The sequence below is a fragment of the Lynx canadensis genome, chromosome C1 (assembly GCF_007474595.2).
Source record: "Lynx canadensis isolate LIC74 chromosome C1, mLynCan4.pri.v2, whole genome shotgun sequence".
Classification (NCBI taxonomy): Eukaryota; Metazoa; Chordata; class Mammalia; order Carnivora; family Felidae; genus Lynx; species Lynx canadensis.
The window spans coordinates 14,107,071-14,132,998 of NC_044310.1; the positions used below are offsets into that span (position 1 = coordinate 14,107,071).

At 53.2% G+C, this 25,928-nt stretch overlaps 1 protein-coding gene across 11 annotated transcripts in view; it reads right to left on the bottom strand.

The window, feature by feature from the left end:
- TMCO4 (transmembrane and coiled-coil domains 4) overlaps positions 1–25,928 on the bottom strand; it is a 93,261-nt gene that overhangs the window by 4,421 nt on the left and 62,912 nt on the right. For 5 of the 11 annotated variants that reach the window (XM_030325909.1, XM_030325911.1, XM_030325908.1 and 2 more), the window contains 3 exons: positions 10,164–10,281; positions 3,485–3,602; positions 1,651–2,232 (listed from right to left, as the gene is read on the bottom strand). In XM_030325909.1, coding sequence (XP_030181769.1) covers positions 1,732–2,232; positions 3,485–3,602; positions 10,164–10,281 — 737 coding nt within the window. In that variant the 3' untranslated portion in view covers positions 1,651–1,731. Of the gene's footprint in view, positions 1–1,650; positions 2,233–3,484; positions 3,603–8,271; positions 9,641–10,163; positions 10,282–20,238; positions 25,925–25,928 lie in introns of those variants that run through there. The other 6 variants (XM_032594204.1, XM_030325913.1, XM_030325915.1 and 3 more) reach the window with 3 other exon arrangements.

Here is a 25,928-nt window from a genome sequence, read left to right on the forward strand (position 1 = left end):
CGGGCGACATAAGGTCTGCAAAGCAGGTACAGCAGCACCTCGCACACGCCGGCTTTCTTACTGCCACCGTTGGAGCCCAGCCCTGCGCTAAGTTCTACAAGTCAGCTGGCATTTCCTTAGGGCCGTGGAGAGCGGAAACCCCGTGACACCTCAGGAGTTGGCCCCGCCCGAGCCAGACGCCCCCAGCCGCTGCACCCCGGTCCCCACACGGGACAGGCCGAAGGGCAGGAGGGCCGCCCGGCCTTCGTCGGCTTCGTTCACCCCAACAGGAGCTGCCTGCCTGCGACGGGGCCAGCCCCTCACTCCCTGCTGGCTCAGGCTTGTCCGCCACCAGGAGCCACCGCGGACCACGTCTGGGTGGGTGGCTGACGCCGGGCTGGTGCGCAAGGGCTCTGCCCGCGGCCCGGCAGGGAGAAGGCGGACCGCGCAGGCCTCTGCCCGGAGCACCTGGGCAGCAGCGAAGGGAACTCACTGGCCGGCGGCCTCTCCTCCAGCAAGGATTTTCAGCACCAAAGCAATGCTAACTACCTCCAATTACCCAGAAGAGGACGGCACTGCTTTTTTTGTGCTGTGTTCCTGAAGTGATAAAGAGCTGCGATCTCCGAAGCCAGAAGCCGCCTCGAAGACGGTCTGAGGAGGGAGAGGGGTCTGAGGGGCGAAAGAACTGAAGACGGCGGCAGGGGTAGGACAGGAGGGAACTAGTATTACATGAAGGCCTACGAGGCAGCAAGCATCTTACTTGTGCTGCCCCGGAAGGCAGGGGACTCCCCCCATCTCGTGTAGGAGAAAACTGAGGCACAGAGAGGCTGAGTAACTGGCCTGAGGTCACACAGCCAGTATACCAGCGGCAGAGCCTGGCCTCTCTGGTGCCAAAGGCTGCTGTGCTCTTGTCACTGTATCCCACTCAGGGGCTCCCCAGGGCAGAAAGCGTGGTGTTTAAAGGGACTTTCACGCACGAGGACGTTTCTTCTGACCCTTTGCACCTTTGATTCTTGTGGCAGAGGGAGACTGGGCATGGTGAGGCACAAAGTCACTTCTGTCCTTCACCCCTTCAGGGCACAGCGACCCTTAAATAGGACGGCGACCCCTGGACACGGTCAGGAGGCCTCGCTGTGGTCCTTGGTTTCCCGGTCTGGTCACTCAGCCTACCTCACCCCACAGGGAAGTGGACAGCACAGCCCTGGGCCCGGTTTCAGGGCCCGGATGCACGACCTCTGGCTCCATGAGCCCATTCTGTCAGGTCTCAGTTTTCCAACCTGTGATTAGGGATGCCCAGTACCGACTACACAGGCTGCCATGAGGTTCGCATCACGTGAAGCTGGTCTATCAGGGAGACAGATGACCCAAGGAGCCTCCTGTGGCGCTGGGGGTAGAAGCTCTTATCTGTCCCGGGAAGACCGTCTCTCTAACCAGGAACCATCAGTCTTGCGTATGTGTGAGTCTAGAAGGTCCTTTTTCTCGGGCCAAACGCCAGCCTCTGAGGCTACCAGTTAGGAAGGCAGGGGGGTTGGGGCGCCTGGGTGGCTCGGTCGGTTAAGGGTCCGACCTCGGCTCAGGTCATGATCTCGCGGTTTGTGAGTCTGAGCCCCGTGTCGGGCTCTGTGCTGACAGCTCAGAGCCTGGAGCCTGCTTCCAATTCTGGGTCTCCCTTTCCCTCTGCCCTGTCCCCGCTCATGCTCTCTCTCTCTCTCAAAAAAAATAAAAAATAAAAAATTAAAAAGTATATATATTTTAGGAAGGCAGGGGGCTGCTCCATCTGTGTTCTTCTGGGGGGTTAGGACTTGTGTGCGAGCGTCCTGGGTACTTGGGGAGCAACGATGTAAGCGAGGAGGAAGTGGCCCAGCAGCACGGCGGCAGACTGAGCGAGAGGCTCAGGCAAAGGACACGGCCCATGGGCTTCAGTGGCGGCAGTGCCTGAGAAAGTTCTGGCCTTAAGTGTTTTGTGCAAGAATATTCTCCTGTGCTGCTTTCAGACCTCGGGCAGGTTTCAGCAACCACGCGGCCCTGAGTGAGCTGTGCGCGAGGGCAGGGTCCAAGGTGCCCAGCTCCATCCACCATCCAGGTGAGGCGTGGGTGTCGGGTGTCGCTGGGGAAGCTGGAGTCTTCCAGAGCGCCCCTCCCCCCAGGGGCTTTCAGATGCACCCCCAGGGGTCTGCTTTGTCTGCTTTCGGGTGCCTGGTGTGGAACCTGGGAAGCCTGGGCCACGCCTGGGAAGTGCTTGGCACCTGACGCCTGGGGCCAACCATGTAACAATCAGATGCTCGTTCTTGTTCTCAGGGGCCCCTTGCATCACAAGGATTTTCCCTGGCTGGAGGCGGCCTGTGGATGTCGCTGCAGCTCAGTGCCCTCGCCTTCCTGGTAGCGGGCCCCTCTCCCACTGCCGGCCATAGCTCCCGAGCAGGGGCGATGCCCACTGGCTTCAGACTTGGGGTTGAGTCCTGCTTGGCCATGTTCCCACTGTGTGACCCCGGGCAAGTCCCTTAGCCTCTCTGAGCCTCGGTGTCCTCATCTGTACGATGGGGACACTGGTACCTGCAAAGGCTGAGTCCAGCTCAGAGCTGGACGGCAAGTGCCCCACAGACAGCTCCCTGTGACAGGCATGCGCAGGTGGATGAGGCTCCTTCAAGCCCGGCAGGTGGATCTAGAACCTCAAGTTAGGTTTGTCCCACCCCGTCTCCAGCAAGAAGTCTTTTGAGCCATCTGCACTCTCCATCGAAGCCTAGTCTTAGATGTCCAGAACCACTGGGGAGGGAGGGGTCTGTTCAACCGTAGACTGGCAGGCTACCGGCAGGCTCTACCCCGAGAGACTGATCTAAAGGTCTGCATTTTATTTTTTTCCTTATTTACTTATATTATTTTTCCTGGTGTCCCGTGTGTGTGTGCGGGGGGGGGGTGTCCTACATTTTAAATAACCTCCCCCCCGCCGATGATTCCAAGGTGGGTGGTCCTTGGAACACACTTTCCCTGCCCTGTATTCCACAGTGTCACCACCTGGCAGTCGGGGACGTCTGCTGTGGTCAAGCCCCAGTCCCCCCACCTGCGCCCTCTGGTTGCTCTCCTTACTTCTGGGGGAAACAGTCCGTCCTGACTAGTACCTGGGGGTGGGAAATAGGGGGAGGGCACCAAAGTAGGGCCGAGAGCATGGCTCTGGAGGGGCACATCCAGGCTACTGATTGCCAGTTGTATGACAAGAACTTTTCTAAGCCTCGCTTTTCCTCATCTGTGAAATGGGCCTAACCATGGCGGCCCCCGGGGCCGTGTAAGGATTAGAGACAATGTGTGTAAAGGAGCTGGTGGCAAAGCTCTGGCACCAAGACGGCGCCCGTAAACAGGAGCGATGACCTCTTCGCAAGCAAATTCTTCTGACCTCCCTCCTCTGGGGTGAAATGGGCCAGTGGCCCCGGGGCTGGCGGTGGCTGGGCTGGAGTCCCAAAGCACCCCCACTGGCCGATGCAGGGCCCTAGGCGGGACAGGCGATACTCACGACAGAGGACAGGTCCACGTTCTCCACCCTCCTGTCCTGCAGCAGCACGGGCTGTAGGCCGGCGACGCGGAGCTGCACCGAGGACGTGCGGTACACGAAGCTCAGCAGCCAGTCCCCCCTGCGGGCAGAGAAGTGGGGGCCGTGAGCCTTGGGAGCCCCAGCTGGCCCTGGACAGCCTGGCGGGACGGCACGTTTGCGGGAAACCGGGGCCCTGGCCGCACACGGCGGGGCACGATGGTGGAGCAGTGGCCGCCTCTTTGGGGGTGCTGCCCGCTCTGTTCGTGCTGGGTCCCCACCGCCGACAACTGTGCCTGGCGCGCAGTGGTGGGGTGTGTGCTGGGTGAGGGAATGAGGGAGCCAGATGAGGTTCTCACAAGTCAGCATGTGGCTTTGGAGGGGGCTCCGGCTTCCAGGGTGGCTGGTCTGGGGCTCCACGAGAGAGAGGCAGCAGGGATCCTCCTGGTGTGAAGGGGCTTCGGGGGGCTGGGGGTCTACCCTGCTCTGTGGCACGGAACTCTGAGGTCTGGGTTCCTGTCTGTCCAGCTCGCCCTCTGAGTCAGGCCCGGCCCAGCCCGCAGCTCCCTGCCCTCACTCATCTTGGAAGAGGCAAAGGTGTTTGTCCAGGCAGGTCACGCCCTGGGAACTGTCCTCAACCTTCAGGGGTGCGGTGAACCCTGCTCCCGGCACCCACATCCCCAGCCACACACACAGTCCTGAGGGAAGAGAACCCTGGACCCCATGCTGCCTGTTTCTTCAGGTGCAAGGGGCACCATCTGTGGGGGACATGGTCTGAGGGGCCCACGAGACAGCCTTCCCCTCGAACCCCTGACTTTGTCCGGCTGAAGCTGGGCCAACCAAGAGCCGTGCCCTTGGCCTCGGTGCTCAGCAGGTCTGTGCAAGTGGACACTCCTCACCTCCCCTCTGCATCCAGGACTTGCATCTAACTTAGCAGACCTGGTTGTCTTTTATTTAGACTGATTCTGACTCTGGTTCGTACGGCGACTTGAGTCCGTTATTTTTGCGTTCTTACGTGGAAGAAGGGGTCAGAGTCAGGGGTCCCTGCCCTGTCTCTGTGACTGCTGTCTGGGGCCCAGGGTTTGGGGGCTCCCTCATAGGTGCTCTCTGACCGCATGGGCGCTTGTGTGTTTACCATCCTGGAGACCCCTGGACGGACCGGGGCCCAGAGTCGAGAGGCCCCCTACAGACCTTCCTGATGTGTCCCACACCCGAGCTCACCGGCCTGGATTCCCTCTCCCCTGCCATCCTCCTGGTCCCTCAGGCAGAAACCAGCAGGGCAATGTCTTGGGCCCCCTTTTCCCCGACGACCAAGTCACCACAGAGTCCTGCTGATTCTTATTATCTGCCCCTACACCCATCCCGTGTGCCCCAGCCCTGAGATCAGGCACTCCAGTCCCCAGGAACCAATGCAACAGCCTTCTCCCTGCTCTCCCTGCTCCTGGCCTCACCTCCCATGTGCCACTGCGGCTTTCCTTAAACCCTCATCTGACCACTGCTCTTCTCTCTGAGAAGCCGAATGTGCCTCCCCGTGGCCTCTGGGCCTTCTCTTCTAGAAAATTCCTTTTCTCTCTCCAGAGAGCAATCCTTGCAAGTCCCAGGGATTACCTTAATATTGAGGGCCCGAGAAGCACTGTCTCGAAGCACGGATGACTAAGGGGAGAAGAAAGATGAACTCAAGTTGTTGTTTTGCATTGATCACGACTTCCGAGCATCAGATACTGGGTAGGAGGGTGGTCTGTAAATATTTCTGCTGTAGACAGTTTTAAATGAGTAAAGTCAGCCTTAGTCCTTCCAAACTGTTTCTGTCTTAATGATCACAACACTGTACGTAGAACGTTGACTGCACTTACTTGTTGGTACACATTTAGGGACAGAACAGGAACATATGTTGGAAGGTTCTGTATCTTCTAAATTGTGCTGAGCAAACCATAGGGTCTTCACTGGCATTCGGGACTCTTCTCCATCTGGCAGCTGCCTCTCTCGCCTAGGGCGGGCCGTGATCCTATGCCCGGGACCACACAGAGCCAGGCTCAGTTCCCACCTTGTTACTCGCTGTGTGACCTTGGGCGAGTTGCCTGCCTCCTCTGAGCCTCAGTCTCCTCACTGCATCTTACTTCCCAGGGTGGGCAGGAGCATACGCTGAGGTGGCACATCACGTAGGTGGCGCCCACACACGTGAATCTTCTGGAAGCATCTGGTCCGATTACGCCTCCTGCTGTGGGCCTTCTTGCTTGGCCTTGTCTTCCAGCGTCTGATGGGCTCTTGTCCATCCTTTCAAAATTCAGCTTGGACATCACCTCTCCCAGGGAGTGCTCCTGAGGCACCCCTCCCCCCACCCCCGGTATTATTAATCCTTTGTGCCTCACGTGCCTGGTATATATGTTCCTTTGGGGACGTTAGTCCCATGCCTTCTGTGTGTCCGTTCTTGGGTCTTTTTCCTTTTCTAGGCAGAGAGCTTGCTGCTGGCAAAACTGTGCCTTGGTCCTGTATTCTGAGCTGGATCAGTGCTCCCTGGTGGGGGCCCGGCGAGCCAGGCTTCAGTGGCCCTCCAGGCCCTGCCGATGCGCCAATCATGACCGAACTCTTGATTCGCCACCACAAGGCCTGTGGGAGGGCTGCCTTGGTTGCTCCCAGGCCTGGAGGCCACGTGCAGGCAGGCGTCCCCACTGCCTCTTTTCCCATCATCCCCTCCTCACGGGGTACTCGAAGCGGCGACCGCAAGAAGTGCCCCGGGAGGCTCAGAATGAAACCCTCTCACCGTGGAGTGAGACAGGCCTGCCTGAGTTCATATCCTGGCTCTGCTGTGTGACCTTGGCGAGGCACCTGACCCTCTCTGAGCTTCGGTTTCCTCACGGTACAACAGGGAGCATTACCACTCGCCCCGGCTAGCTTCCGGGCGGTTCACGAAAGCCCAGCCAAGCGAACAGATTTGCAAAGAGCTTTATTAATGCATATGATAAAATTATAAATGTATGCTGTTTGGCAGTGTTGCCCTGAAGCTTCCGCCACCCTTTCCCTCCACCCATCATATTTAAGTAGGTTCAATGCAAGTAAAACACCTTTGGGGGCCAAGAATATAAAATCCTGGTCGGTGCTCAGTTTAACCAAGAAACCATAGTTATTGTTTTGTCTGTGTTTCGCCCCCTTCTTTCCTGGATTTCCTCCTCCTCTTCCTTTCTCTAGAGAGATGGCTCAGGATCCCACAAAATAACTGAAAACCAAGCTTATTAGCCTCAGGTTTGCAGCAGAACAGATGAATTTAATACGTTTTTGCTGCTTTCATATTGCACCCATGCAATTTTAATTCTTTCCCTTTGCTGTTTATGAAAAACACCAAAAAATCATGCGCCGTGTGAACAGGCCCCGTTATTATAACCGCTATAGTTTATTGGGCACCTACTAAGAGCCAGTGTGTTTCCTAAATAACGTCGTTTAATCTCCCCAGAACCTCTGTGCAGGAGGGACTGTTATCACCACTTCACAGGTGGGAATACTGAGATTCAGAGTTGTTTGTCCAAAGCCACCCAATAGGCAGGTAACTGGCAGAACCAAGATTTTAACTGAAGGCTGCCTGACCCCCAATTGAAGTTTCATCCATTCATTTTCTTCTCTTGTTTTTTTTTTTTTTTTAAATTTTTTTTTTTTCAACGTTTATTTATTTTTGGGACAGAGAGAGACAGAGCATGAACGGGGGAGGGGCAAAGAGAGAGGGAGACACAGAATCGGAAACAGGCTCCAGGCTCTGAGCCATCAGCCCAGAGCCCGACGCGGGGCTCGAACTCCCGGACCGCGAGATCGTGACCTGGCTGAAGTCAGACGCTTAACCGACTGCGCCACCCAGGCGCCCCATCTTCTCTTGTTTTTAAAACTATCCTTACTTAAAAAAAATCAAATTAAAGTCTCTTTTATGCCTGACTTCCAATCTTTAGGGGTGGCCACTGTTACCAGTTTCCTATGGGCCTTCTGGACCTTCCTGTGTATGTACGGACATATAGATACGCATACGCACACACACAAGTTTCTTCCCTCAGAAGTGGACTCACGATATGTGAGCTGTGCTTGCTTCCCCCCCTTAACTGTTCTCCAATTCGTGGTCATTTAGATTGTTTTAAATTTTTAATTAGAAACGAAGCTGCAATGTCTCTCTTTGCACATCCGTTTCTGTGTGTGTGTGTGTGTGTGTGTGTGTGTGTCCCCGTCCAGTAGAGCAGGATCACAGAAGTCAGAATGTGTGGGATCAGAACATCGGCACATTAAAAATTTTGATGGATATGGGCAACTGTTCTCCATAAAGTATTTACTAAGTTCAACTGTGGCCAACAGTGTATGGCAATGCCCATTTCTCTACATCTTTACCGACACTGAATGTTATTCATGTCGATAAATGGTATCTTACTGATTTTATCTGCATGTATTTCATTAATGATGAGGGTGGCATCTTTTAAAACATTTATCGACTGTATTTATTCTGTGAGTTTCTGTGTAGATCTCCTTTGACTATTTTCTTATTAGGTTTTTTTATTGATTTGCATGAGCTCTTTATATATTATGGCTCTGTCTTTTGTTTCTTTGTTCTTCCTACAGTATCCTAATTCTTTTCTTTTTTTTTTTTTACATTTATTTAGTTTTGAGAGACAGAGAGAGACAGAGCACAGTGGGGAGGGGCAGAGAGAGAAGGAGACAGAGACTACAAGGCAGGCTCCAGGCTCTGAGCTCTCAGCACAGAGCCTGATGCGGGACTTGAACCCACACCACGAGATCATGACCTGAGCCGAAGTCCGACGCTTAACCGACGGAGCCACCCAGGCGCCCCTACCATATCCTAGTTCTAAGAACTCAGCTTGCAGTACGAGTGATAGAGCCAAACTGATTGTCAGAACTCCTGTGTCCTGACTAATGCCCTCTATCTGTGCCTGAAAATCGTATTTATCTTTAGCTCTGAACTACCCAGTCGTTGCTGTAGCCTCAATCATCAAAATGATAAAGACTTTTCGAATCTGTTCCATTTAGGTTTGGGTCCTACTTAGGATGGTTGGGCCTAGGTCAAAATTAAAATTAAAGTTAACTGGCTTCACGACTTAACCTGAGCTTCAGTTTTCTCATGTGTAAAACGGATGAACGCAGTAACACCACAGGGTCCTGGGTAAGAGTCTAATACTTGTTATATCCTTCCCCCTCATATTGTATCTTTTTAGTTTTGACTTTTTTCATAACTGTCTATTTCCACATGCGTCCTTTCCACCGGACGTGAGCCTCTCTCCTCTCGCCCATCTTTGTGTCCCCATGCCCAGCTACGGTCTCGGGCACCGAATGCCAGATGATCCCGAGTTGCCCCAACCTCAGCTTGGAACCTCTTCCTCCCTGAAACATATTACTTAGAATTGGGGATCCAACGCTTTTCTCTCTCTACACTTTGCCTGGCCAGTGATCTCTGCTGTCCCCCGGCTTCAGTGGCAGCTGGTGACCCCACTGGCCTTCACTCCGGCTGACTTCTCTGAGCTCCATGCTCTGTTTCCACCTGGCTGGTGGAATGGTCGTGTCCAAAACCCAGGGACCAGCTGCTTCCCTGAGGCCTATTTCCTTGTTTTCTAAACGGCTGTATGTTAAGTTGTGTTCACGGAGCCCACAACTAGTCGGCCAACCTTCCTGTTTCCTATACTCCAAACCTGTTCTTCTGGGCTCAGGATGTCACCTTCTGGTCAATACCCTGTGCTTTGTATCAGGACCATAAAATGCAGGTCCCTTGTCGAAAATCCTTGGAGGACCGCGTTTCAGAATTCGGGGTAATGTTTTGGATTTTAGGGAGGTGATCCAGCTTGTAGCCCGTGTGTCACATGATCTCCCTGTGAGGTTTGGGTGGGGGGGTGGCCCAAAGTCACCCAGCCCAGAAGCCCAGCGGGAGGAGTCAAGCCTAGCAATCCCTCTCGGCAGCTCAGGCCGCTAGGAACCTGGGGGAAAGCCCTTGATTTTACAGCTTCTGGAGTTTGGTGTCGCAGACGAGCTTCCAGATGCCTGATCGGAGCTGCCTGCTTCCCTATTTTCCTTGCTGGACGCTGGTTCCACGGGGCTGGGGCGCGTTCCTCATTGCAGCTGGCGCGAGGCTGGTGCTCACAAGTCTGTCGAATGAATATCCCAAGGCTGGTGGTCCCGGGGATAAATAGTGACACCCTCTGTCAATCACAGAGCATGTGCGCGCCGCGTGCAACTCTGTGGATCACTTAACTATCGTCACACCCTGGGGGGAGTTACTGCTATTACCCACCGCCCCCTTTTTCTGATGGAGAAACTGAGGCCAGCATGAAGACCCAGGTCCGGGCGATTCCAAACCACCGCTCTTCAGTACTGTCAGCCCGTCCTTGGCTTCATTTGGCTGATGGGCCTGGGACCTTGTCAGGCTGACCTCCTGCGGTCTCCTCTTCCCTGGAGGCTGGGGCATGGCCTTGGCTGAAGCCCTCAAGTCCTCCTTCTCCAAGCTCCAACAAGTAGGGGGGGGGGGGTCTCTTGCAGCCTCACGGCCACCAGCCTTCACGGGCCCCCGCGTCCTGCCGAGGGTCGCTGCACGGTGTGGGGACTGGCTCCTGCACTGTCGCCCTGCCCGCCTGGAACGGTGCTCTGAGAGCTCGGCGCCCCGCACTCGCCCGCCCCTTCCCGCATGGCGCACCTGCAGTAGCCGTTGATGATCCTCCCAGACACCACCTTCCGGAAAGGCTCCCAGTGCTTGGCTTCTCCTTCCACGGGCGCGCCCAGCAGGACGACGTCCTCAATGATCCCTTGGCAGTCTGGGAAGAGACCCCAGAAAAGGCTGTCAGTGTCCCTGGCCACAGTGGGGCCCGGAAGGGGCTCTTCAAAGTGGCGGAAGAGGGGGATGTCTCTCTCTCTCTCTCTCTCTCTCTCTCACACACACACACACACACACACACGTGCACACGCAGTAGTGGGGGGCTTCCAGAGTGTGGCCCAGGCCATGGGCTTGATCTAGTCCTGCAAAGCACCATTACCGCTATCTTACTTATTTTTTGAAAAAGATACTCTTTTATTTAAAACGTTTATTTATTTATTTATTTATTTTAATGCTTATTTTTGAGAGAGACAGAGACAGCGTGGGAGCGGGGGAGGGGCAGAGAGAAAGGGAGACAGAATCCGAAGCAGGTTCCAGGCTCTGAGCTGTCAGCACAGAGCCTGACGCGGGGCTCGAACTCACAAACTGTGAGATCGTGACTTGAGCCGAAGTCGGATGCTTAACCGACGGAGCCACCCAGGTTCCCGTTTATTTATTTATTTATTTATTTTTTTTTGAGAGAGAGAGAGTGGGGGAAGGGCAGAGAGGGAGAGACAGAATCCCAAGCAGGCTCCTCACTGTTAGTACAGAGCCCGATGTGGGGCTTGAGCTCACGAACCGTGAGATCGTGACCTGAGTTGAAACCAAGAGTTGGACGCCTAACTGCCTGAGCCACCCCGGTGCCCATTAATGTTTATTTTTGAGAAAGAGAGAGAGAGGGAGAGAGGTGGGGAGGCACAGAAAGAGAGGGAGACAGAGGATCCAAAACAGGCTCTGCTCGGTTAGCACAGAGCCCAACGTGGGGCTTGAACTCCTGAACCGCAAGATCATGACCTGAGCCGAAGCTGGATGCTTAACCGAATGAACCACCCAGGCGCCCCCCATTATCCCTATTTTAGAGTTAAGGAAAACTACATTTTCCAGATCACATGGCTGGCAAGGGACACAGCCTGTGTTGGGACCCAGATCTATTTCCACCACCCACGAAGCTCCCAGCCGGCCAGGAACTCGGAGGGGACGTCTTCCTTTAGAAGGGACGGGTGAGCCCTGGATCATCACACACACCAGAGGGGGAGATGCCCACGCAGCAGTTCCCTGGGGCCTGTGCAGCGTGACGGGAAGGCAGGAGGGAAGGGAAGACGGGGCGACTTGGCCCCCAGGGCACGGGGTATATTCATCAGCTGCACTGACCAAATGGTTCAGAAATATTTTAGACAGGGTTATTCCAAGTGCGATTCAGACCAGGGCTGGCCCATGGACTGTCTGTCCCATAAATACAGAAAGAGGGAAGAAGCATCTCCACCCACCCCCCCACCTAGCAGACTAGAACCTGGCAGTTCAGAGCCAGCACACCTTGAGCAGCAGGGCTCCTGACCAATGAGAGGTGCACATGCGCCACCCCACCCCCACGGGCTCTGTCACTCTCCGTCCCTTACTCTGATGTGGTCTTCTTCTTCTGGTCACCTACCACCTGTTGATGTCTGTTTGGGTTCAGTGAGGCCGGTGCTCTAACCGCCTCGTTCTCAGCTGTACGGCAGGGTCTGGAACAGTGCCTGGCATATGCTTGGTGCTCAGTAAAGATCAGTAAAGATCAGAGTGAATGAACGAAGAGTAAATAAAGTGCCGTCCTCAGGAAGGCCAATATGTGCACTTTGCAGTTGCAAAGCCCTGGGTTAAAATCACGTCTGAGTTTGGGACTTGGGCCAGGTCACTTTTCTGAGCCTACAAGTGGGTAATGACAGTGGCCTCGAGGGTCTTTATAAGGGTAAGTCACAACGTGGGGAAAACCCAGCACGGGGGATGCACAGTGGAAATTAGAGTGCTCTCCGCCTGCCCTGCGCTCCTGCCTCCCCACATTCAGCTCTTACGATTCTGAGTTTCCACATGTCCCGGGAAGCTACGCGCTCAGTGTCACTCCTGGGGCGTGTGCCCAAGAGGGACAGCTCTGCCCAGGGTGCCACTCTCCTGATGAGTGATGCTGGACCGGTGGCTTCCTCTCTCTGGGCTCCAGTTTCTTTCTTTCCTTATTAAATGTTTATCCATTATTTAGAGAGAGAGACAGAGTGTGAGTGGAGGAGGGCAGAGAGAGAGGGAGGCACAGAATCGGAAGCGGGCTCCGGGCTCCGAGCTGTCAGCACAGAGCCTGATGCGGGGATTCAACCCATGAACCATGAAATCACGACCTGAGCCAGAGTTGGACACTCAACCGACTGAGCCACCCCGGTGCCCCTGGGCTCCAGTTTCTAACCAGAGTGCTTCCAACTGTCTCCTGTTTGGGATTCCACGTCGGCGTTGGTCTGAATAAAGGGTTCCAGGCTAACAGGTGTTTGGGAACCCCTGTGGTACCAAGTGCTCTTCTGGCTCTGACGTCAAAAGATGCCATGGCACAGAATTCTCATTTCACTCCTTCTGCTTCCAGGGAGATGACAATCTGGCAGAAGGACTTAAAACTTCAGTGAGCTGGGTAAGCATGTGCTGGGCAGGAAGCAGGCGCCCCTCGAGAGAAGGGCTATTTTGGGTACTTACATTGCTGGCAAGGCTGTGGAGAACGGGACTTTATTCTAACCCCTTCCCTTGGCAGATGAGGAAACTGAGTCTCAGAGGGGATGGGATGCCCCCAAGGTCATGCAGGTAGTGAGAATAAAGCTGGGACCAGAACCCAGACCGCGCGGGTCCTTGGGGCCGTGCTCTGTGCTGTTTGCACTAACGACACGAAGCACAGTGATCGCACGTGGGTTATCGTTGCTCCCACAGTGCCACACGGTTGTGGACCCAGGGCCGGAGCTCTGCAGCTCTCTCTGGGGGCTGGCCGCTCAAGGCACCTGCTCCGCCCTACAGAATCTCGCCTTCCCCCGAGGGCTGGGACCCCTTGTGGCCAGCAGCGGTAAGGCGGCATTCCTGGTGGGCGGCCGATCCTGGAAGAGGCTACAAGACAACTGTTAGGAAAAGCCAAAAAAGCTAGTTCCCCGTGACCTTGAACTGAGACTGGTAGTTGAACTTCATAAGACAGTCGCGGATGCGGCCAAATCAAGTCAGGGTGGGCAGTGAGCTGGAAACACATTTACTTCGTCCTCAGACTGATGCCGCATCCAGGCGTGCTCCTTTCCTTCTTTAAAGAGGGTTTGCTCGCGTTTCAACAATAGCCAAATTATGGGACGGGCCCAAATGTCCATCAACTGATGAATGGAAAAAGAAGGTGTGGTTTATATATACAATGGAATACTACTTGGCAATGAGAAAGAATGAAAACATGCCATTTGCAGCAACGTGGCTGGAACTGGGGGGTATTATGCTAAGTGAAATAAGTCAGTCAGAGAAGGACAGATATCCTATGTTTCCACTCATATGTGGATCTCGAGAAACTTAACAGAGGCCACGGGGGAAGGGAAGGGGGAAAAAAAGTTACAAACAGAGAGGGAGGGAGGCAAACCATAAGAGACTCTTAAATACAGAGAACAAACCGAGGGTGGTTGGGGGGTGGGGGAGAGGGGAAAATGGGTGATGGGCAGGGAGGCGGGCACCTGTTGGGATGAGCACTGGGTGTTGTATGGAAGCCAATTTGACAATACATTATATTCGTAAAAAATAAAAAATAAATAAAGAAGTTTGAGAAGCAAAAAAATAATAAGTAAATAAAGAGGTTTTGCTCTCTGCGGGGCTGCAAACTTGGTGGCGAGCCGCGTGGCATGGCAGGCCCCCGGTAAGGCGCAGGCGTTAGCTAAGGGAAGTCGGCAAGGATAACTTCAGACCCACCCAAGGTAAACCCTCTACGCCAGGCCCTCACCACCTGCCCGTTCCTGGGAACGGGGACGGTCCAGGAGGGAAACCTGGGGCGAGGAGAAAGAGGCCGCTGGCTGCTATAGGAGATGCTGCACAGGAAAACACGTCAAATGTCATTGCTCAGCCCCAAAGCCTGTAACACCAGCAGATTTCATGCTTCCAGGTAAAACAGAGAAAATCCTCACTCAGGAACTATTCGAGGGTCAAGTCGTGTCTTCACTGCCTTTTTGCTGCAGGGACAATGAATGTTTGCTGAAACACGTTTGGATTTACTCCTCTCGCAACCTCTGCTTCTCTTGCGAATTTTTACGGTATGAAGATAGTTCTCTGGCTTTACAAATAGACTTCTGGGGCGCCTGGGTGGCTCAGTCGGTTGAACGTCCGACTTCGGCTCCGTGATCTCATCGTTCGTGAGTTCGAGCCCCACCTCGGGCTCACTGCCGTCAGCACGGAACCTGCTTCAGATCCTCTGTCCCCCTCTCTCTCCCTCCCCTTTTGTGTGCACATGCTCTCTCACTCAAAAATAAAATAAAACATTAAAAAACCCCCAGGGGCGCCTGGGTGGCTCAGTCGTTGGAGCGTCCGACTTCGGCTCAGGTCATGATCTCGCGGTTCATGAGTTCGAGCCTCTCATCGGGCTCTGTGCAGACAGCTCAGAGCCTGGAGCCTGCTTTGGATTCTGTGTCTCCCTCTCTTTCTGCCCCTCCCCCACTCATGCTTTGTCTCTCTCTCTCTCTCTCTGTCAAAAATAAATAAACATTAGAAAAAAGAAAAAAAACCCAAATAGTCAGACTTTTAATATAAAGGAGGGCAGGGATCCAACATGCGTTCAGTGACTCTCCAGTCAGGGGACGCAGGCTTTCTAACATTTAAAGTTTTCTGTATGATACTAATATCCTGCTTTGTTAAAGCTGGAGGCCCTCCACCCTGTTATAACTCTGGCGAGAAGGAGGCTCTGAGCCTCCAGGAGTTCAGAAAGAAGAGCTTTGCCAGTCATGTCTTACCTCCCTGCTTCTAGTCCTTTCTGTCACTCGCAGGTGCGGCAAAAACATTTCCTTCCCATACTTTGTTCGTTTCCACCTCATGTTTATTCTTAACATGGGAGCCCAAGTGATCCCTTTAAAAGCAAGTCTTAGGCACAAGGCATCTTTCGGGGGTGATGGAAATGTTCTAGAATCGGGTGGCGGTGATGGCTGCACGACTCTGTACATTGACTAAAAATCACTGAGTCGTATACTCAGAATGGGGGATTCTGTGGTAGGTAAACTATACTGCAGGAAAGTCAGATCATTTCACTCCTGTGCTCAAAACTGTCCTGTGGGACCCATGTCCCCTGGAGCCACAACGACTTGACCTGGAGCCAAGTCATTGTGACAGCTCCCAAAGGCCCAAGTGACCTTCCCCATGCTTCCGCCTTGCTGACTCCCCTCCAGCCACACTGGCCTTGCCGTTCCCTCTTCCCGAATGCTCTTCCCTCTAATATCTGCACCTCCCTACTTCCCTCCCCTCTTCACCTAACTGCCACCCCCTCAGAGTAGACAAACGCACCCACCACCCCATGGGCCCCACCTCCCTTCTCCGATTTCTTTTTCTCCATTGCACTTAAGACTACCTGACTTCCTACCTGCTTTACTTTTAAAAACCTCATTTCTTGGGGCGCCTGGGTGGTTTGGCCGGTTAAACGTCCGACTTCAGCTCAGGTCATGATCTCACAGTTTGTGGGTTCAAGCCCCGCATCGGGCTCTGTGCTGGCAGCTCGGAGCCTGGAGCCTGCTTCACATTCTGTGTCTCCCTCTCTCTCTGCCCCTTTCCCACTCACACTCTGACTCTCTCTGTTTCTCTCTCACTTTCTTTTTTCTCGCTTACTTATTCTAAGTACACAAACTTTAAAAATAAAAAATAAAAATAAGTAAAAATAAAAACCTCACTTCTAGTCTGTCTCTCATTAGCACACGGGCTCCCCAAGGGCTGAGATGGGCTCTTTGTGCTCTCTCGTGAGCCCCCAGTGCCTGGAACAGCGCCTGGCACAGAAGCTGTGCTCAACAGGTATCTGCAGAACGAATGAAAGTTAGCAGCACAACTCAGCAGTATGAACCCTTCGTGTTGAGGATACAGGCACAGAGGGTATTTCCTCTTTTCCTTTTCTTTGTTCTCTCCTGGCACAATTTCTTCCCGGCAGCTACGGTTGGGGATCTCTGAAGACTGGATAAAAGCAAACGAAGAGTGCTAACCGAGGTGAAAGCAAACGGAAATGTCTTTACTGTTCTCAGCCTTTCAGTGGCTCATTTCTAGAGCCGTGTTCTGGGGGACGGATGCTACTGAGCATGACTGCAGGCTGCAACGGGGCAGAATAGTGAGTGGTCCTTCTAAAGCTAACGCTGCCTCAGTCTCCCTCCCCTGGCCTCAGCACGATCCACAGGCTCAGAGTAACCCGCCTCCCCGCCTAAGAAGAACCTGACGTCAGCTGTATTTAGAAACTCCCTTGTGTCTTGGCCTACAAAAGACTCAGGGTGTCCAGCCCCTTCATCTAATTCCTGGTGCAGCTCAGGGGTGCCCAATCTCTGGGGGCAAAGGTCCAGAGCGACTCCGAGGGCCTAAGACACTGCACAAGCACCAACCACCGTTGGCCAATTAAATGCCTCACATGGGGGCGCCTGGGTGGCTCAGTCAGTTAAGCGTCTGATGCTTGACTTCAGCTCAGCCCATGACCTCACAGTCATGGGATCGAGCCCCGTGCCAGGCTCGAGCATGGAGCCTGCTTAACATTTCTGTCTCTCTCCCTCTGTCCCTCCCACCTGTAAAATTAAAAAAAGAGAGAGAGAGAGAGAGAGAGAGAGAGACAGCCTCACAAAACACACACATCAGGTGTCGTCATTTTAAGACTGTAGGCAGATGCTGTGCTGACTCACAGAATTCCTGGTGATGACAGCTCTTGGCCATTCCGTATCTCCTCAGCCAGGAGACACTGAAGATACGACCACTGCTGTGGGCGGGTCTGTGAAGACGGGCGCCATTAGAAAGGGCCCCTGGGCTCAAGAGGGTTGGGAATCACCTGCCCGGGGAGAGCCGCCTGGCTTGCGGCGTGAGAGAAACCCGTGTTCGAATCCTGGCCTCACCGCTGCCTGAACGGAGGTCAGTTATTTAATAATGCGGATTCTCAGCTGCCTCATCTGTCAGAGGGAGATAGAGAAGGTAGTAATACTGATAATTGATAATATTGATAATAATATTGATTTCCCAGCGCTGGTGTCAGGCCTTGTGTTCGGGGCACGCGGCTCGGTCCGTGGGGTCAACTCCACGTTCTCCCCACACGGTCAGTTTGGTAATCGGGGCGGGGGGGTGGTGGGGGGAATGGGGTGTGCGAGGCCCTGTCTGTGCAGACGGCCTGGCCGCGTATAGAGACACTAGCGGCAGGCACTGCTGTGGCTCAGCGGCGTGGGTCAGATGGTGGCAGGAAACAGCAGCACCGGCCCCTCGGAGCAGAGCCTCTGCAGGAAGCAGCTGAAGGGCTGTGAGCTATGGTCAACCGCTTCCTCAGCTACTTTTCTTTAAACAGAGTTTTTCATGGTGATAAGACACATGGAACATAAACTCCACCATCTACCCATCTTTAAGCGTATGGTTCAAGAGAGTCAAGTATATTCACTTTGTCATGAACCATCCTCTATCAACCGGAAATTAGGTCAATCAGTGTATATCCTGTCAATTACTCTTCTCACGCTTCTGGTAGGTCGCACTGGGCTCCTGATGGGAAGCTTTCTACAGGACACTTTTTTTAAAAAAAAGTTCACTTATTTCTTTTGCGAGAGAGAGAGAGGGGGAAACCAGGGGAAGGGCAGAGAGAGAGAATCCCAAGCAGGCTCCGTGTTGTCAGCACAGAGCCCGACACGGGGCTGGAACTCACGAACCGTGAGATCATGACCCGAGCCCAGGTCAGACGCTTAACCGACTGAGCCCCCCAGGTGCCCCCACACAGCGGGCTTGCTCAAAGTGAGGCAGGCCTCTGCAGGGCTCTCCAGGTATTTCCAAACAGCGCCCCCCTAAGAGTTCGCAGAAATCTCATCAAGCGGCTGGAAAGGCGACATCACACGCTCCCCCATGCCTATCACGTTGTCAATAATGAGATTCTCCTGGGCTGCAAAGACCAAAGGATCTCAAACCTGAGAAGCAAAAAAAGAAGCATTTTCTCCCTCCTGGCAGGGGGTCCATGTGTGCAGGGAGAGATAAGGCGGGAAACGAAGGAGGAAATTATCTCCCAACCACGGGTCCAGAAAACAGACCTTGAAGGAAATGATATGAACTGCGTCGAACACGAACAAAATCCACTCCAAAGATATACACACACGCACACTATAAACACACAGATGGAAGCAGCCAAATGGACAGGGAGGGAGATGGGTGGCTGGGCAGGAAGGGACTGGAAAAGGGAAGCTCTGACCGTCCCCAGGAATGAGGTTCACACTGGAAAGAATCGCTTCGGGGAGCCCGTCTGGATATACTGTAAGGATCCAGGATGAATTCTTTAGAGAAGGAGTAAACCTGCATCCCGCCTTTGACTTGGCTGTGCAAAGTGATAAGGCTGGCACGAGCATCCCGGGGCCCTGGAAATGAACCTGCCCGAACTCTCGCCGCTCTCGACCAGGATAAAGCAACTGGTGGGTGCGGTTCCATGTGAGGGAAATAGATCACGTCATATGTGATGTCTGCTATCGTGAAGACGGAAGAGCCAGCTGACCGAATGACAGTCCGTTCTGCATGTCAGCTGGTGACAGCTCAGAAACAGTTTTCAGCCAAGTGGGAGCTTAGGGACTCACAGGCCAGGATGCTGAGATGTATCTGTGTGAGCTTATTTTATTAAAAAAATTTTTTTAATATTTTTGAGAGCAAGAGGGAGAGCGAGTGTGAGCGGGGGAGGGGCAGAGAGAGCCGGAGACACAGAATCCAAAGCAGGCTCCAGGCTCCCAGCTGTCAACACAGAGCCCGACGCGGGGATCAAACCCACGAACTGTGAGATCACGACCTGAGCCGAAGTCGGATGCTTAACTGACTGAGCCACCCAGGGGCCCCTGTTTGTTTGTTTTTAAATAATTAATTTTTATATAAGCTCTGAACTCAATGTGGGGCTTGAACTCAACCCTGAGATGGAGAGTCGCGTGTTCTACAGACTGAGCCAGCCAAGTGCCCCATTCACTGCTTTCTGAAGTAGATCCTTGGGTGGTTATTGCAGCAAAAGTCTGTTACAGGTAAAAGTGCTCAGTTTGAAAATATCTGTGCTCTTTTCTCTTGAATGATACGACCGTTCTTTTTCTTTCTTCTCTGGCTTCTATTGTTGTTTTGTGAGGTCTCCACAGTCTAGTCGCTCTTTCTTTGTAAGCAATCTTTTTCTTCTTCCCTTTTAAAGTCTTCTCTTCATCCTGGCAGTTCTACAATCTGACTATGGTGGGTGTGGGTGAGATAGTTAAGCTGCTCAAACATGCTTCTTGAATCTCAGGAATCAATTCTGGAAAATTATCAGCCAACAAACTGCATCTCTCCCCTTTTCTCTTCTTTTGGAGCTGGTATTAGGCAACTGGTAAGCTCTTAACTTCCCTCTCCATCTCTTGGCTCCTTACCTCTCCATGGTGCACTGTCGGTAATTTCTTCACATCAAAATTTCCAATTCACGATCTCTCTCTCCAGCTTTATCTAATCTGCTATTTAACTCATCCAACTAAGGTCATCCCAATGACCTTGGTTTTTCACTTCTAGAAGTTTCATTTGATTTATTGTCAAATTTCCCTGTCTTTCCCCACCCCCACCAGTGTCGTCTTCTTTTGCCTTATTTATAATGTTTTAATTTAGGTCTTTAATAATTGTAAACCTACTTATTTTTTCAGAGGGTGCTCCTTCAAACCATTCTGTCAAAGACTGAGGGTCTATTCCTGGTGTTTGTTGTTTCTGTGACTTTCCCACATGGTTGGGCTTTTCCTTGTGCATTTCAGAAGTCTGGATCATGGGCTCATCTTTAAGCTGGTCTTACATGTGGCCTGGATTGAGGACCTATTTTCTCCAGAGTAGTCTGGTGTCAGGTTTTTGACCTGGGGGTTCCTGGATCCTGCAGGTAGTATAATCATGACCCCTAAATCCCAGTGATACCTTATCCCGTGTCTCTGAATTCCCCAAAGAAACTTTTTTTTTTCTCTCTCCAGTCAGGGCACATGCTTACTCTTCCTCCCTGTTTCTGCTTCCTCCTTGTTTCTCATCTCTGGAAATTTCCTTTATTTTTAGGAGTGCTGCTTTACAACTCTTTGTTCCATTTCGAAATGAATAGCACAATGATTGCTGGTGAGGAAGAGTCAGGGAAGACAGCGTTGATCAACCTGCTGGTGGCAATAATTCTGTGTGACAAACCCCGCCATCTCTTTGAATGAGTGGCCTGCCAAACAGCAGAGCCCCGGACTGTGGAACGGCCAAGACCCAGCCGCAGCCTGCGTCTTTGAACATCTCTGTGAGCATGAGTGTGCATCCACGGACCTTTTAGGCTAATCCCAGTTCACAGGTAACGACACATCATGAACTTGGTCTTCCTCCTCTCTGCCAATGATTTCTCCATATGAGTCTGCCACGTGGCAGGGGCCTCTCAGTGTCCTCTGGGATGCCGTGGAATTCTCAGAAACAACCCCATCTGAGTTCCCTTGCATTTTTAAAATGCGCCACACCACCCTGCTTGTGTATAGTTTTGGTCATTTTCAAAAAAGGGGACTTGTCCCTGACGGGATCCAATTTTTCTTTCTTTCTCTTTTCTTACAAGAAATTCTTCATCAGACCATTTCCTCCTGATTTTCATTTGAAAAGCACAAGGTCACTGAAATAGTAGCCCATTTCTGGCAGCTGCTGCCAGAAAGTCCATTCGTGTCTGGATGAGCAGAGCTTTTGCTCAGATAGCGTGTAAGCAGGGGTCTGAGGCTGGCCCTGTGCTGTCCGGCTATGGGGGTCGGGACTAGAGAGCACCTCTCCATGTGCCCATGTCCTCATCTGGAAAGTGGCCTGAGAATCCCTCACTTGCAGGGCTGTTGGGAAGGCTCCATGGGATGGGGTCTGGAAACCCCTGTTACAGTAGGTATTCACTGTTTGGTAGTTCCTTCCCTTTGTATCTTCGGTACCTAATAAATGCCAACAAAAAGGATGTAACTGGGCGGCATGCGAATTTCTCGCGAAGGAGGAGCAACCGCTCGGCTTTGCACCAGCCCTCAATGGAAGGCAGACTGTAGACCCTCCTGGGCCAGCATTTGCTGGAACCCACCCATCACTGGGCATGGAGGAGCCCTTTCCCTGTGAAATGTGTGGCCCCTCTGAAAGTCACCACAAGATGGTACTGTGGTGCCCACAAATGTATCTACAGGACCCGGCACTACTCCAGGGACTTCCTGGAAATGCTCAGCTGAAAAATTAAAGGGACGAGTCAAGGGTCCCTGTGGGCGGTAGAGAGAGGACCGCTGGGGGAGTCTTCACTTACATCTGTGTGACTGTGGACAAGTTCCCTGGGTTCTCTGAGCCTGTTCTCTTGAGCACCAGCGATAACACGTCTCCCTCTCCCAGGCTGGCTGGGATGGTTGGTGACACTACATGGGAAGGGTCTGGCATGAAGGGCACTCGGTCAGCTGGCTTCACGTGGTGCAGTTCACCCGGCCCCAGGCCTGGGGAAGCAGAGGAAAGAGGCCTCCAGGCCACGCAAAGGGGCAGGTTGGTGCAGCCACAGGCGGGGATGCTGAAGGATGGGGAGGGAGTGTGGTTGGAAGGGAGGTCCCGTCTCATCCAAGATCTCGCCGGGTGGGGCTGCGGTCTGGCTGACCTCGGCCCCTGAGCCCTGTGCAGGTCATGGCACATGGGAGGTCCTCAGCAGGTCTCTGCTGACCGACGGACACAAAAACGCAGCAAGGAAAAGAAGCACCAATACCAAAGCCTCAACGCGGAGCCTGCATCCGGGTCCCATTCGACAGGTCAGTTCCCTGAGTTCTGGACCCTGCTCACCTCTCCAGCCTTACTTCTCCCAACTTCCCAGAGAAACCCGGGATCCGGCCGCCTGCCCTCCCCTGACCGTTCAGCTTCCTACCTGGGGATCTTTGCTATTGCCAGTCCTGGGATCTGAGGCGTCCTGTCTTCCTCACAGCCTTTCAAGGCTCATTTTTTTCTTTGAGGCCCGCCACCTGCTCCCTGAAGCCGTCCCTGCCATCTGGAAGGAAAGGCTCTCTGCTCTGAACTGCTTCATGCTTAGGCCCTTGCGATGTGGCATCTGGTACTGTTATTTATGTTTTAAGGCTGGCATCTATTCTCTTAGCCAGACTATCGGGCAACTTGAGGGCGGCAAGCTTATCATCAGAAGAAGCATAAGAGATGCGTTCACGGGAAAAGGTTTAGAGTAGGATTCACCTGCGTTAGCATCCCAGCTTTGCTGTGTGTAACCCCAGATTACTAGCTGTGGGCCCTTGGACAAGTCACTTAACCTCTCTGGGCTTCTGGCTCCCCATCCTTAAAAAGAGAAAATGCAATACCTGCATTTCCAGGTGTAGTAATGCCCACACCTTAACACTGAGATGGGTTCTGTTCCCACCTGGCACACAGTAGGTACTCAACGCGCCTCAGCTCCCTTCCCGGCTCCCCATCTTGGAAAGATGCTTTCTTGTTTTCGAGATGAAACTGTTCTCTATCAAACTTCAGCAGAAGAATGTGGCCGGCCGAACCCAAAACCATGTTCTCCACTGCTCTGTAAGCCGGTGATCCAGGCTCAACAACAGTCCCTGAAGCCTCAGTCTCCGGCAAGTGCCAGATGACAAACGGAAATGCAGCTGGGGACGTGTCGCCTGATTAACAGTCTCCCAAGTACCCAGCTGCTCGGGAAAGCTCAAGAGATCATGATCTCCAGACCGAGTTTCCGAAGAAGCCCCTGCTCCAACCCTCCCCATCACCAGGAGGCACCTTGGGAAGATTATTCCCAACCACGACACTGCCCTCATGGTGCCGGTTTGTAACTTGCAGTCGTGACCTTCCTAGCGAGGCAAAGGTAGAGACGTTTGAGGCTCTGAACCTGTGCGCCCAGCTCCCCAAAGGCGAAGATAAGCTGCTCTCAGACAGAGGAAGTGAGGGTGAAACAGAGGGTCTCGTTACCTGTGCAGCTGGCATCTCCACGTCCCCCCACGGAAGTGAGAGACAGGCAGTTGTGGCCTTATTCACAGCTCAGATACCGCAACTGGGTCATCACAGGAGAACTTATAACAGTAACAGCGACAAAACTCGTGGTTACCGAATGCCAACTACTGGCCAGCCATTCTGCTAAGTGCTTTACGTATATCACCCCCCTTAATCTAGTCCTACTAGACCCGTTTCACAGGCGAGGGGACTGAGGCACAGGGACTAAGTGCACGCGCCTCTTTGCTGAGCTGGTATTCAGATCCAGGCCTGGCGGCAGGGTCTGAGCCTCCTCCGGTGCCGGGCCCTGCTCCCCTGCATCCGAACTTCCGGATTGGCTCAGGTCCCTATTCACAGGTGCCCGGTTTTGTGCTCCCAATGTTTTACATTTAACCCTGAGTTTCTGCGTTTGAGGCTGTATTTGCTGAGAAGTCCTGCAAGTCCTTTGAGGAAGGAGATGTGGATTTGCATAAATTAATAAATGGATGTCTGAGAAAATGAGTCGACAAAAGATGGAAGAAATAAAGAATAATGGAGAACCCTCGAGAGACCTGAAAGGTCAGAGTTCACATGGGGACACGCTGTGTTGGGGGGGGGCAGGGACAGGGGCCTCAAATCTCAGACCCTGTCATTAAATCGCCAAGTATGGGGGACACACTGACCCCACAGGTAGGAACGTTTTAATCTTCTGCTGCAAAGCGGGCCTGGCTGTTTTCTAAAAGACAGCAGTTTGAGGATACTGGCTAAGCAGCCTTGATGATCACGGACATCTTAGATACAGGGGAAAACCCCAAGAGTTTCCATTACAGAGTGCTGTGAACCGAGACGGTCAATTAATATGTAAATCAGTGGGACTTGGGGTGTTTTCTTCCTTGGATGGAATCCACACCCCCCCCCCCCCCACGAGTGCTCCCTCGCTGCACATCGTCTGGATTCTTCCGTTGTTATTAAGCAGGACTCATACACAGGACCTATTTATACAAAATTCTGAGGGGAGGCCTGGGGTGGCGGGGGTGGGGGAAGGAAACTGGGAATGGCCACTAGAGGGCCGATCTGGCCCATGAGATTGGGATGGTCATCAGGGCTGATCATGGCCAGGAAAAGGAACATTCCCAGAGACCGTCCCCTCCCCATCCCTGTGCTCACCATAGAAATTCTGGCAGAGAATCTGTTTTCCCAGGAGATTGGGCAGCGAGCAGGGACAGCTGCTCCATCTGCTTGAGGGTGACAATTATTGGTGAGCCTAATGAATCAGCATTCAGTTCCCAGCGCTGTCTCTTGTGAGTTGGCTTAATGGGACTCCGATCAGCTCTGGGTGCAAAGCGGACACAATCATGTTTCTGAAAAGCCTAGGAACAGACCTGGGGATGTGCTGGCCGCCCAGGTGCTGCTGCAGCGCTCGGGGCTCCATCGTGGTGCCAGCGGCCACTCTGGATGACATCTGAGCACAAGCAGCCTGAACAGATGCCCTGGGGCAGAGCCCGATGTCCCGCCGCCCACAAGCCACGGATGCGCAGATGAAGTCGACCCATTCCTAAGTTCCTAACCACTCCTGGGCAGAGTAGTAAGCTTCCTGTCACCAGAAGCAAGTAAGCAGAGGCTGGTAGGCACCTCTGACGGATGATGCCAAGGAGATCCCGTTTGTGTAGAGGTCTGAACCAGGCGATTCCAAACAATCCCTCGGAACCTGCGCGTAGGAGTCTGTACTTTCTGGTGTTCATGGGATGGAAGAATGAAGGCCTTGCTGACCGACCCCAAGAGGACGCTGTGAGATGCCCCTGGATCGTCGAACTATGATGGCCTGGAGTGTTAAGTGCCCCTTACAATGTTTTAATGCTTTCGAGGCTCAAACCACCGACCGTAACCATAGCCAGTTAGCAAGCATTTACTATGTGCCAGGCTCGTGCTAGGTGCCTCCTATGTGCTGTTTTCTCGATACATCACCATGAGGTGGGTAGCATTAGCTCTTACTCACAAGGAAGGCTTGAAGGATTTATGTACTCTGCACATGGTCACAAAGTTGGTAGTGGAGGCAAAATCTGAACCCAGGGCTTTCTGACCCTGAGCCCCTGATCTTAACCCTGTGGTGTGGAGAACAGTGGCCTGCTGGGCAGTTGTTAGCAGACCCTTCTAGGGCTTTTCATAGAGCTACCCCTCCTCATTCCCCACACAGGTAGGAGGAGGAAAGCAGGTCTACAAATGGCTAGACCAGGCGGTAGGAAAGCCAGGCTGGGGAGACGGGTTGGTTTCTGGAGGCCCCGGAAAGGTAAGAGGACTCATCTCGTAGGGGCTGGTGGCCAGTCTGTGGGAGGAGCTGGGGCTCTGCCCCGTGGGTTGACGGTGGAGCAGGGAGGCCGGGCCCCAAGCGAGAGCAAGCCCTCCAATCCTTGCCTTCTTCACACAACCATGACAACCCAGGTTCTGTGTGTGAATAAATGCATTTTAGCAGGTGGCAACCACCAAAGTTAAGGGTGTCTGCATCCCCAGGAGGATGCAAATGCCTTTCCAAGGGAGCCAGGGGCCTAATCTGCAGCCGAGCCTGGCAGGAAGACCCCATTCGTTTGGACGAAGGCAGCAAACAATCCCACGTTCTGCTGAATCATTCCTCCCCTGGGAGCTGCCATCCGAAGACGTTACTGTCCTAGAGCGAGGTCAGAAGCAGCGTGTGTTACAGCCTTGGAAAAATCCACGTGGATAAACTAA